The following is a 13,273-nucleotide window of genomic DNA, read 5'->3' as shown; positions in this document are numbered from 1 at the left end:
ATCAAAATTTAAAATCGACCTCTCGGTTTGGAAGCCAGGCGCTTTACCATTCAGGATGACTCGGCTGCCACACTTCTACAAAGTAATACATAATCAGCCTCACACATGGTCGTTGTCAAAACGAGGCTAGTAAATACGATTAATAAAAAATATATATTGCATTAGGACGAGATTAGTTTTTTTTTTAAATATTTACTTCACCTTAATTGGACCCTACTACCACCACAGCCAACATAATTAACACTATATATGGCAGTGCTGAACTAGTGAAAAAAGCAGTGCACAATTTTTCCTTGGCACAGACTGCAAAGGAGGCGCGGTGGATGAGTGGTTCCAATCTCCATGAAGACTGGGGCTTTGAATTTCGGGATTTTTAGGGCGCCCCTGTGTCCACCCAACTCTAATGGGTACCTGACTTTAGTTGGTGAAAGTAGAGGCGGATGGTGGTTGTGCTGGCCACATGACACCCTGCTCGTTAACCGTCGGTCATATAAATAGATGACCATAACATCGCCTGCGCCATAGATCTCAAGGTCTAAAATGGAAACTGTACTTTTACTTTTTACAGACTTCAAAAGGGCCAATACGTCAGCAGCAAAAAGTTGACTAGAGGAAGAAGATTAATAATAAATCTAAGGGAGACAACTACAGAGTACTACAGGTGATAAGGACATTTAATAAACCAATGAATTACACTTTATTACACAAACAATAACGACACTCTGCCTTCACTATATGCAGGTTCATCTCAGCTACCGTAATTAGACGGATGTTAACTGTCTCTGAGAAGTTCATTCACTTCCTGCGTTGAATAGCCACCTCTGTTATTACAATATTTAGGAATTAGATCAGTTGTGTTTTTAAACATATTCTAACAGTGTAGCAGTATCACATTCTGTTTTGTTTCCAGTATAAGTTTCAGATGTATTTTAAAGAGATAAAGATTATTACGTACTAGCCCAGAGGTTCTCAACCTGTGGGTCGCAACCTTTTTGGGGGTCGAATGACTTTTGCCAGGGGTCGCCTAAGACAAAAATGTAATTTTAATTTTTCGTCAATTTTTCATTGTAAGTTTTATTTTTGGTCCTTTCTTACGTGTTGCAACAAGTACACTTTTACCCTTGATGGTAGACATTGACACTCGAATGTAGGAAGTCAATGAACATTACTCAGATTAGGACGTTACAAAATAAATCATAAAATGATTTGTGTATCGTTAATTAAAATGAAATAAAAATTTGGTGGGGGGGATAGATATTTAAGAACACGAACATATGACCAGAAGATACAGAATTATCTTTGAGTGAATAGAACATCATTGCTTGAAGGTAGACATTTTTTTTCCATTGGTAGTTACTTCTTTTTTCTTTAAAAATATAATCTTCATTCGAAAATAAATGTTGCAGACAATTATATAAAAGCTTTTGCTATGTAAATAAATCATACATTTAAAATTTGATTTTGTTTTTATTACATTAGAAATATAACATTTAAGGCATACATCTAACTTAAACTAGGCTTATGAACGAAAAAAATTTACGGTAGGGGGTCGCTGCCTATTGGTAAATCGTATTTGGGGGTCGCCGAGCTAATAAGGTTGAGAACCGCTGTACTAGCCGGTAACTAGCCCATAGATGGTCTGGCAGGAATAAGACAAGAACAAGCTGACTTGGGGATGCACATGGATAAGACTTGGGGATGTACATGGATAAGACTTGGGGATGTACATGGATAAGACTTGGGGATGTACATGGATAAGACTTGGGGATGTACATGGATAAGACTTGGGGATATACATGGATAAGACTTGGGGATGTACATGGATAAGACTTGGGGATGCACATGGATAAGACTTGGGGATGCACATTGATAAGACTTCCGCAATGCATGAAATTCAAATCAATGCCCAATAAAACACACAATATGACCAAAAAGCCAAGAAGTGTTAAAAACAAACATCAGTATTTGAAATGAAAAACTGGCAAGTGGCAGAAGTATTAAATACCCCAAAGCTATTGTTTCAGACGGAGGTACTAAACCTGAACTTCCGGCCGGAATTGCACTGTCCACAGCGGCACTCGCGAAACTTAAGATAATCGGGAAAGCCCTCAGAATTAAAATCAGACTAACGCGCTCCTTGGTCATGACGATTTTCTTGTATTTTTGCGAATCTTGGACGCAGCAGAATTAGGAGCTAGTATTTGATCTTAGGCGAAGCAGCAAGTCCGAAGCAGCAAGCCAATATTAAATAATTTTTTGCCTTCGACGTTGTTTTTTTTTTATAGCTGCTTGGTTTATGTTGCATGCCTTAGGTTAGGACTGTCACCAAAACGTCCCGAGTTCGAACCTTGTCAACTTCCATTCGTTGCCATCATGTTCTAGCTCTCTTGAACATCCACCGCCGCCACCGATGTTATTTTTCATTCTGAAGAAAATAAAAATCGATGCCGATTGTCATAGAATAGTTTCCATTTCTTTTCATCTCATTTTGCAGCAGATCGTCGTGTGCACCTTACCCTGACACAACCAGCTTATATGAGAACAAAACATGTTTATGAAGTGTTTGGCCTATATACCACTAACCACTGTTAGGGGTAGAGTTTGTTGGGGAAGGGGGGGGGAACTGTTTGATGGTTTAATTTACGAGCTTCTTCAGTGATACGAGGTTGACATACTGACAGATAATCATCGATACGAAAAAAAAAGATTCAGGTACATTAATCTTTCATTAATCTGATGTTACAGTTCCCCCTCCCAATTTTTTTTTCCCAGGCTCCCCCTTAAACTTTTCTAAGTCATCTTTTTGTATACAGCACCGTGTAAACATGTTTGTTATTTCGCTGCACTGTTATTTGTTATTTGTTGCTTTAGCTCTTAACACCTTTGATGTGCTGGGGGGGGGGGGTTTCTAGGTGAGTGCTCTTGACTGTCTGTGTGTGGGAGCGAGAGAGAATGTGTGAGTGTGCATACTTCTGATATCATTATCTATTGTCTGTTTATTTATTATCAACCTTGTTTCCATCTTAGTTGGGTTTTTTTTTTTTAATATATTTCAACTTCTGTTTTCGTCACATGATCCTGTACTTTAATGGTTGCCTTTTTTTTTTTGAAACGCGAAGTCTACAAGGAAGACCCCCTGAAGATATTGTCTTGATACATGATATATCGAACTGATGGTTTGAACGTCGACGGGGGATGTTTATAATCGTTGCTCTACTTTTTTTTTTTTTTTAGTTTCATTGTTGACGATAATTATGATGCTTGGAATTAAAGGCATAGCAAAGCTAAAGGGGTCTTGTTACATGTCATAGAGTTACAGAAGTTAATCTTGTTTTTTTTTTGTTGTTTTTTTTGTGCGCAAAGTTAAGTTCTTTTTTCTTCTGGCAAGTGACAGATGGCAAGTAAACGAATGTGATTCTGATTAACAGTTTTGGTCCTTTGAAATTAGTTCTCATTAAAGTCGTTTTTCTTTCTGTCTTTGTTTCTTCTTATTATATTCTGATAGTAGTGTGCCTGGGTTCTTATCTTATATAATACAGAAAATATTTCAAAAAAGAAGATGATTACGTCCTACGTGTCATGCATCTAGTCATGCATGTTAATCAATGACTTAAATTCTGCCAAGTCACTGGTTTTCCTAGCTGGCTGAGGCAACTCATTGCATGCTCTAATAGCACTAGGGAAGAATGAGCATTGGTACAAATTTGTCCTAGCATATGGGACGAGGAATGTACCGTTATCTTTGTGTCTTTCAGAGTATTTTATTAAATTTTGTTTTTGTATTTGAAGATTATGGTTCAGTGTTTTATGTATAATTGCTACTTTACTTTTAAGTCTTCTGTCCTGAAGGCTTTCTAAATTTAGTTCGTTTGTCTCAGTGTGTGTGTTTCTGTGTTTCATGTCTCTGTGTGTCGTGCCTGTGTGTGTGTGTTTCTGTGTCATGTCTTTCTGTGTGTCTCTGCGTGTCGCTTCCGTTTCTGTGTCTTATTTAACGCAACATTAGGATGTGTGGTGCCTTTTCCTTTGAACCTCATAGTCTGACCTGTCTCTGTGCTGGCTAAAGAGGCGGACATGTGGCCAGCACAACGACCAGCCACTTTTACTTTCTTTAATAAGTGCACTTTAGATTCTTTGTTTACCTTTTTTTTTCATTTCGATTTTCTAGATTTGAATTTCACATTCTCAGTTCAGCAACCTTACGGTCTAACGCTCGACCACCTGACCGAATTAAATTATATCCCAAACGTATCTATTAAAAAGAGTGGCGAGTAAGCATTGACCTCAATCATCGTATTCAACATCTGTTTGGTTCGAAAGCCTTGACCTTCACCTCTGACTCAGTGTCTGGTCACGTCATGTATAGTGAATCCGGCTAGGGGGGAAAAACAACGGAGAAGGGGATGTGACAAAAAACGATGTACGCTGGCTATAAGTGGCACATCCATCAGCCTAGTGACTTACCTGTCACCTGTGATGTCGGCAGAATGTCAGTCAGGCTGTCCGTGACTGTCGGCCGTCATGTGACGTAAAGGAATGGGTTGGACAAAGGTTAACCGTTTTACATAATTTGGGCGGTATAACTTGATGTTACTTTATAGTTGGTGCCAGTTGGTGGGTTAATGTATGTGTATGTAGGTACTCATCTACTTATCTACCTACATACCTATGTAGCGTCGAACCTCTCTATTTATCTATACAGCTAAATATTTGTGTATTTATTTGCTCATGCTTTCCTACAGAAAAGGAAGATTTTCAAGTCCTTGCCCAGGCTGCGAGATTTTCTTGACGACAGCCCGAAGCGCCAGACGGCAAGGCAGCCATTTGATTTCTATTGTCTTTTACTTACCAAGCTTTATTTTTAATCTTAACTGCTTGCTTACATCTTACCTGCCTATTACATGCTTACCTAACTCTTACCTGCTTACCTACCTGTTCCCAACCTCTTACCTGCTGACCTAACTTACTCACCTTACCATTATGTTGACGTGCCAACATACCTATTTATTAGTTACTTACCTTACTGTATTTGTTTATTCCCCCTGCGTGTTTTGTTTCTATTTGTTCTTAGTATGACCAATTGTAATGACCTTGTCTGTGCCCAACATTTATTCATGTTCTTGTTATTCTAATTTTGCCATTAATTAGTATTTATGCTCTCTCTGCACTCTACAGCAGTGGTTCCCAGCATTTTTTCAACCACGGCACCAATTACATTTCCAGCATATTTGTCACGGCTCGCATACCCTCGAAAAAAATCTTGTTGCATAATGCACACTGGGCCGAAGTCTCAAAGGCCCGATGTGACCCGAGTGCCGTATTTGCGACATGACTTCTTTCCAAAATTATCTTCATCGTTGTAGGAAGAAATGTCTATATAAATAGAACCATTTCCTAAGCTTGGAGTCCTCCAGATAAGTAGACCTTCTCGTATCTTACTGTATCCCATTCACACGCTGTGGTAAAGAAAACTTTACGGGGATTTAGAGTCACTCGACTTTAACATGAACGCTTGCAAAAGTTTCAACACTTTACTTTGTATGCAAATATTTAAAACCATAGTACTTTTGTGCACGTGGGTCACTAACTGATCTCAAAGTGAACTCCAGGCCACCAACAAAACCCAGAGTGGACTCCAGGCCAGCTGCAAACTTTAGAGTGGACTCTAGGCCACCAGCAAACCTTAGAGTGGACTCCAGGCCAGCTTCAAACTTTAGAGTGGACTCCAGGCCACCGGCTAACCTTAGAGTGGACTCCAGGCCAGCAGCAAACCTTAGAGTGGACTCCAGGCCACCAGCAAACCTTAGAGTGGACTTGCGGTCCCACAAATCTAAGAGTTGACATACCCTCACTAGCTAGCCCTGACAACAAAACATTTCGACTGGACCCCTTCCACCAGCAAACCTTTATCCACTAGCCTTAGGAAATCAAAGGAGATTCCTATATTAATTAAATCATTTCCTTTGTCGTTCAGATACTCAATTCTCTTTTGGTATTTTAACTTAGAGATCTCGTAAAAATCAGGCTTCAAAAGTGTGAGGTAAGATATGAGATTGTGAAGTTTTACCTTGATGAATGAAGCCAGGTGATGTTTCGCAAGTTTTAAGCCTGACAGGTTATTTAAACCTCTATTAATCTATATATTAAAATCTATAACTTATACTTAATTATAGACAATGAAGCAACTAATCTGCATTATTCTTAGACTCATCAAAATAAATCTTTTATCTTAGTATCTTGAACTTTAACTGATGTACAAATGAATATTTTTTTATATACATATTAGGCCACTATATATGCAATATATATTAATAACAAGTAATTTAATGATATAAAGATATAAAAAGATATATAGTACAAAACCTACACACCCTGTCACTGAACATGATTATGTATGACATATACACATATAAAATCATACATCGAAGTTCCTGCCCAATCCTAAATAAAGACCTAGTCTAATAGTCCGATAAATATTAATATTGTTATATTAGCTAGAACTTTAATTAAACGTTGGAACTTTGAAACAATAAAGACGTGAGCTGCCAACTAAAAATTTGCCCCCTAGGATTACATCGCTGTGCTGACCCTGGATTCTAATTACACAATTCTATAGCATTGAAGTTTGTGTTTTTTTTTTTTTTTTTTGGTTTCGGTCTGTTTTTGACGTCATGCCTTACAAGTCTGTTATTTCAGTTAATTGATTTTTCAAAATAATTTTTTTTTTTTAAAACCTGGCTCTGACGTGATAATCAATGGTATGGAAAATGGAAGTAAAAACATTTTATGGAATTCCCAAAAGTTAGAAAGCTGTCTTAAAAACTTGCCTTACAAATTGCCAACAATTATCAAAACATTGAAATTCAGAATTTTAAAATCATTTTATACATGTATTCATGTTTTCTATAGTCCTTTTTTTTCCCCTGCTGTTCCCGGTCTGAAGACAATTATTTTACCTGTGGACTCTATTACCGTTTTTTTTTAAGAAATAGTTTTATGTAAACTAAATATTTATAGCTTTTCTAAACTTCAGCTCATTGACTATTACAAGCTAAATATTTATAACTAAAATAAGATATACGAAATAAATAAGGTTATGTGAAAAACTAAGGCATCCAGCCTGCTCTGAGTATTCTTGGAGTGAAACGGGGTTGCGCAAACTAATACCACACTATAGGCCAAATGTTGACCTCAGTGGCTTAGTAGGCTGAGACGGCTGTGGACAGCAGTTGGCTGTAGGTTTTGTATTCCATCCCCTTGACCAGTGTTTCCCAAACTTTTGACCTATGTGTACCCCTTTTAAAATTTGTGTAATGCTAAGTACCCCTCGCCCTCACCACACTTTAATTTATTAACAGAACATAATAACTGGATATTTTTAAAAAATCAGCATAGTTAATGGGGTGCAACGCGTAACCTCTACAAAGTCTTTCCGTACCCTTGCGGGTACGCGTACCCCACTTTGGGAAACACTGACCAAGAGCGACCGCCGTCGAAGGCTACTGATGCAAGTCTGCATATTGGCATTGAAGATTTATTTGAAGAGCTTCGTATGATATGTTTGTAAAATGATGAAATGAGACTTGAGCCACAGGCACACTGCTGCTTAGCGGTGCGGTGACTGAGCGGTTAAGTCCTTGGCTTCCTAACCTGGGTGAACAGATTGTCCAATCCAGTTCGTGAGTTAACAAAACCTGCTTCAAAACCTAAAAAAAAAACAAGGAAAGGTCATTGTTGAAATGAAACAAATAAGATATTGAAGAGAGAAAGAGAGAGAGAGAGAGAGAGAGAGAGAGAGAAACAGTGAGAGAAAGAGAGAGAGAGAAAGAGAGAGAGAGAGAGAGAGAAAAAGAGAGAGAGAGAAGGAAATAATCAGAAACTGTTTAATAATCCATTTATTTCCCAAACGTCGCTGGCGCTTGTGTCATTTGAATAGGCGGGGGTTAGAAAGAGGATTAGCCGCTAATCTAGCGGATATGTCTGTCTGCGTAATCGATTCAAATGTAGAAAGTAAATGAATGAAAAAAAAAGGGGGGATTGGGAAAAGGGGGGGGGGGGGGCAATGAGGAAACGGATGAAGTTAAAAAAAAAAAGTTGTGGGAACGCTTCGCTCGCACTGAAACAGCAGACGTCAGTGTGAGAGTTGCGCGCGGATCTACTCCTGCTGTACGCGCGATGGGGAAAAAAACGGGGGAGGGGGGGTTGATGATACAGTGTTTGAGCGAAGAGGTCGGGAGTATTAACATGGTGGATATTCTGTAAGGTGAACTTTCAACAACAAAAAAAACAACAGACGGAGAGCAAAAGTGACACTTTTTTTTTTCTTTACGCAATGCATGCTGGGCTGTTAGATCTAGTATCGTCTGCTATTAGCTCGTGACATTACAGTTTTATGAATGTGCGCTTTAAATATTAAGTTATTTATTGCTAAAAAATGTTACAGAATTTGGATTAACGCAGAGTGAAGGATGATTGTTTAAAATGTAATTCGTCCTTGCCCACAGGAGATGATGTGAGTGACGCTGGATGTCATGAGAATAGCCAAAATACACAATTGTCAGATGCGTACAGCTTAAACAAGAAAACCAAAATCTGGGTTTATTTTAAACTGGAAAAGAAAGTATATTCAAAGTTTTAAATGAAACGGATATGTGAGTGATTTTATGGAACCAAAATCATTACTTTTATTTTAGGTGAGTTTTTTTTAATCATACTGCTTTGTTGAAAATAGGTCTAGATTCTATATTTTTTAGTTTGCATATTTAATAATAACACAATTAAAAAAATGTTTATAATAGTGTATAATCATATATATAGATCTATAATATACATTGACAGTTTATTCATGTATTTGTTAACTTTTTATTGGGCATTATTTCAGTTTATTTTAGATAGATTATAATTTATCTTCAAGATTACAGATTACGGACCTTACTTCTAAATACAAAATAATTACGTCTTACGCATGCCGTGTGTCGATCTAGTTATACTTGCTAATCAGTAACTTCATCTTAGCTAAGTTGTTGAAATTCCTGGCTGATTCAGGCAACCCATTCCATTCTCTAATGACACTAGGGAAGAAGGAGCACTTGTATACACACGGCTGCCTGGTCTTGCAGTATGCGCGCTGGACTGTCGTTCGGACTTCTCGATGGTCCAGAGTTCATACCCTGCCCGCTGATATATCCCGTCGTCCTACGGGAAGTTTAGACTAAAAAGTAAATTACCTTCAACACAGAAGAAACTTCCAAAACATGCAAAACATTTTATAACTTTCCGTCTCTATGCTAACGTTGACAAAACTTTGGTGACAGTTGCAGCAGACGATGTCAAACTGGGAACTTCAAGTTTTGACATTAAACAATTCAAGGCGCGTTTCTCTTTTTTCCCCCTCTTTATTTGATGTAAAACATTTATCTTACACTAGCCGGATATGACCCGCGGGCCTTAGCTTGGGTATTACTGATCTACTGGATTGAATTTAGATTTATGTCAAACTTGGAGAATGTTTGCTTCACATTTTTTTTAAATTTTGCTACGAAATTAAAAGCAGAATGTGAAAATGGGTTTACCCGTTCAACTGACACATTCATAACCAATATAAATTAAGAACAGGTTTACCCGATTTGTTAAACAGTTTCGTTCTTTAGTAGAGAGACAATTTGATACTTTTTGTCTATTTTTAGGACCTTCCGGTTGTAGGTAGGACATTAAACTTGCAATATTGTCTCCGCCATAATGTAAGGATGTTTTTATCAAGATTGGTCAGACGGTTTTGATTTTTATTCGGCACATGCATACGCCTTACTTTCTGCTTTATATTAGATATCGCTCATGATGAAAGATGGATCTATACACTGACCTGTAGATCTATACAGTGACCTGTATATCTAGACACTGACCTGTAGATCTATATACTGACATGTAGATTTGTGTACTGACCTGTAGTTCTATACACTGACCTGTCTGGCTGTATAAATAGGGTGACGGGGATAAAGTGTCAGGATTCATTATTTGTGTAATGTCCATCAAAATAAATAGATCTGTGGGTCTATATTTTGATCCTTAGTTACTTGTTGACTCTCCTATTTTTAACCATTGGTATATTTCTATCAATTGTTTAAATTAAAAAAAAAAAAACACAACTTGTTTGAGGTCTTGTCCCCAGGCGTATAATTTTGTTGTGTTTTTTACCTCCGGCTTGGGTGAACCCAAATTTCTGAACTATACAGTGGGGGGGTGCAAGGGTAGGAATACATTGGAGAAAACAAGAGAGAGAGAACGTAAATAGTTACTGCATTTATTGTACTGGAAGAATAAAAGAAATTTATTAAAGTATAGACTTCTCAATGAAGCATAATGCTTTCATTGACAGGAAATATATATGAGACTTTGTTTATATAATAGACACAGTAAATATAAACGTGTTTTGTCTTTTTTTTTATCACTGTATATTTCGGCAGCCTGAACTGGATTGTCACGTTTTTTAAAAAAAAAACACGACTATCGCCCCAGGTAAATGACCTTCACGGCTTAAGCAAGTAAATGATTCGGAAGTTAAAAAGTGATGTGTTTGGGCCTGTAGTAGATCTCGTCATAGGAATGTTTGTGCATTAGTGTGTGTATGTGTGTTCCGGTGTTCGAAACAAAACTTACTTTGACTCTTTGAAGTTGTTTTTTTTTACAAAGCTTTTATCAGTTCTGTCGGTCTGTCTGTCGGTCTGTCTGTCGGTCTGTCTGTCGGTACAATTATTGAACACGTTATTTGTCCCACTTCCCATTCTCGGATCAAGTTGAAACTTTGCAAAAAACATTGTCGAAGATAATATATTAATTTAAAAAAAAAATAACCAGTAAGTTAATTATTTAGTTGTTAATAAATTATTTTTTTTTGTAGAAAAAGGGAAATAAATCACTCAGTATTTTATTATTGAGATATGTCAGTAATTGTGCGTTTCTTTTCCTTATATAAGCTTTGTATTTTCCTAAGTATTTTTTTTTTTATATTTTACTTGTTTATTTCATGCCCAAGAAAAAAAGGAAGTACCTTCATAAAAAATATTGACCACTCAAAGGGCGCCACGGTCCCCAAGGTGTTAAGAATGACATATAGATTATAATCAGAGGCGGCCTTAGGGATGGAGAGTGGGACACCGCGCCTCCAGGTGGGAAGCCTGCATTAAAGAGAATCTTTTGGCCTCGTCAGCCCATCGTACAAATATTCGTGGACCTGGTATGACACTCGCCCAAAACCCCTCGCACTGCAAAGGCCGCCTATGATACAATGACTGTGTATAGCCTAATAGCTTATTTGTGTAGCCTGATCTTGGGTCAGAGTAGCTTATTGATAGGTCAGTACTTTATGGCAATCCCAAATTACTCTTGTTTATGAAACATATGGTATTATATGTGAGTCTTTACGACAAGGGTTTCTCAAATTTGTCTCTGAAGTCAACCTATCTTTCAGCAGGTTTATAATGTATGAGTTCTCTTATCATATATCAGAGTTGGCTTATCATGTCCAAGTATCCTTCTTTTCAGCCCACTCCCATCGTCCTCAAATTAACAGTTTATTGCCCACCTCCTTGAGTGGGACTCCAAACAACCCCATGAAATACACTCAAGGGTATACCATTGCCAAGCTGAGAAGCGCTGATGTATACGATGTGCTTAATGCAATGCACCATTAACGGGCTCATTTGGGAAACAAATATGGCTGATGGTATGTCAGATAATCGTGTTGATCTATTTCCCGAAAACGAAAACATCTGTTACGGAGCTTAAACTTCATTCATTCACACAGTGTAGCTGCTGTGGTCGTTGGATCCTTCACGTTTGCCGTTGGCTTGAAGGTTTGCGTGCTCTTCAAATTACATGTATTCCGCAAAATTGATCTTATACTCTTGTGACTTAACTTGAAGTACACTAACAGGAAATAGATGTTAACTGTGAACTTTCCATGTGAATAGGATTATCAAGAAAAAAACACATACTTGCTTATGTATTATATTATTACAAAGCTTATATCAACTCACTAAGTCTGTCTGTCTGGTAAAAAGTTTGTACATGTTATTTCTTAGATACTCAATATGGGATCAATTGCACAATCATTTCTTTTACCTAACATCCATCCACCCCAGTGTAGCTAAAGCGCACGGAGAGCCCTGGCCTGCTCTAGCACATCTCTCCATTCTGATCTAGTCTGTGCTTTAAAGGGAAACTCCGATGGTTTTGACAATTTTTGATATGTGTTTTGATTTACAGATAATGAATATATTATTTTTTTTTATATTTGCAATAATAACTTAGTAAATGATGTTTTTCCGACGTAATTTTCCTGCGCATCCAAAACAGTCAGACTTTCACCGGGTTTCTATGTGACGTCACAAAGGTGTTTTAATCTATTGACTTATTGTATAACAGGAGACCCTACAGCAAAGTTTACATTCTCGTAAAAGAAATATATCTTCGTCCATGCAGTTAGATCTAGGATCTTGTAAGCAGAGAAAAAATGCGTATTAAAAGTAGATTTACATGCTTGACTAATCACGGCAGTGTGTATTTTCTCGCCTGACCACTCAACACACAACAAACACTATCGCTTGATTGTCTTGTCATGACTGACTACACGTAGTTTCGATTAGCCTTACACTGACCAGCTTGTTCGAATCATTCAGACACACGATCTATTTACTTCTTGGGATCGGGAGAGGCTTAGATGAAAATGTTACTTTTTTTTTCTCGAGTTGGTTATCCTAATGCTTTTGGATCTATCTATACATATTTATATATATATATATATATATAACTGTATATCATAGATCTGGACTAGACCGTCACTAAGCCTAACAGCCTAACAGCTACGGTAAGAATGAAGCGATACGATTGGTTAAATCAAGTTTCTCTTTCAGTATTGTTTAGGGAAGTGACGCATGAAATAACTTAAAACAAAATTTCATGGAATCCCGTTTTTTTATGAGATGTCAAGAATTTACTGACTAATTTATTAAATATAAAATTTTCTAAGCATTAAAATAAAAAATGATATAATGTTTACTATTACAACTTTTTACGCAGAATTTAAATATGTCAATAACTCAAATTTGAAAAACTATCGGAGTTTCCCTTTAAGTCTCCATGCCCGGACTTATGGTGTTGTTGATCTTATCTTATAAAATACAGACGTTACTTCAAAAAAGAAGATGATTACGTCCTACGCGTCTTGCATCTTGTTATGCATGTTGACCAATGACTTAAATTCTGCTAAGTCATTGGT

General features: G+C 37.3%; 2 protein-coding genes across 8 annotated transcripts in view; one reads left to right on the top strand and one right to left on the bottom strand.

Annotated features, from left to right (window-relative positions):
- LOC129921940 (dentin sialophosphoprotein-like) overlaps positions 1-6,383 on the bottom strand; it is a 56,984-nt gene extending 50,601 nt beyond the window's left edge. The window contains 2 exon segments of the mRNA XM_056005313.1: positions 5,563-5,827; positions 6,365-6,383. Coding sequence (XP_055861288.1) covers positions 5,563-5,827; positions 6,365-6,383 — 284 coding nt within the window.
- LOC106052971 (protein ABHD15-like) overlaps positions 1-13,273 on the top strand; it is a 114,964-nt gene that overhangs the window by 56,677 nt on the left and 45,014 nt on the right. For 6 of the 7 annotated variants that reach the window (XM_056006285.1, XM_056006282.1, XM_056006284.1 and 3 more), the window contains one exon: positions 8,502-8,690. The exons of the other annotated variant lie outside the window; for it this stretch is intronic. The gene's annotated coding sequence lies outside the window, so the exon portion shown is untranslated. The remainder of the gene's footprint in view (positions 1-8,501; positions 8,691-13,273) is intronic. 7 annotated transcript variants of the gene reach the window in all.

This window comes from Biomphalaria glabrata, chromosome 12 (assembly GCF_947242115.1).
Source record: "Biomphalaria glabrata chromosome 12, xgBioGlab47.1, whole genome shotgun sequence".
Lineage (NCBI taxonomy): Eukaryota > Metazoa > Mollusca > Gastropoda > Planorbidae > Biomphalaria > Biomphalaria glabrata.
The sequence above is the reverse complement of the archived record's forward strand: the minus strand, read 5'-3'. Positions and strand labels throughout refer to the sequence as shown.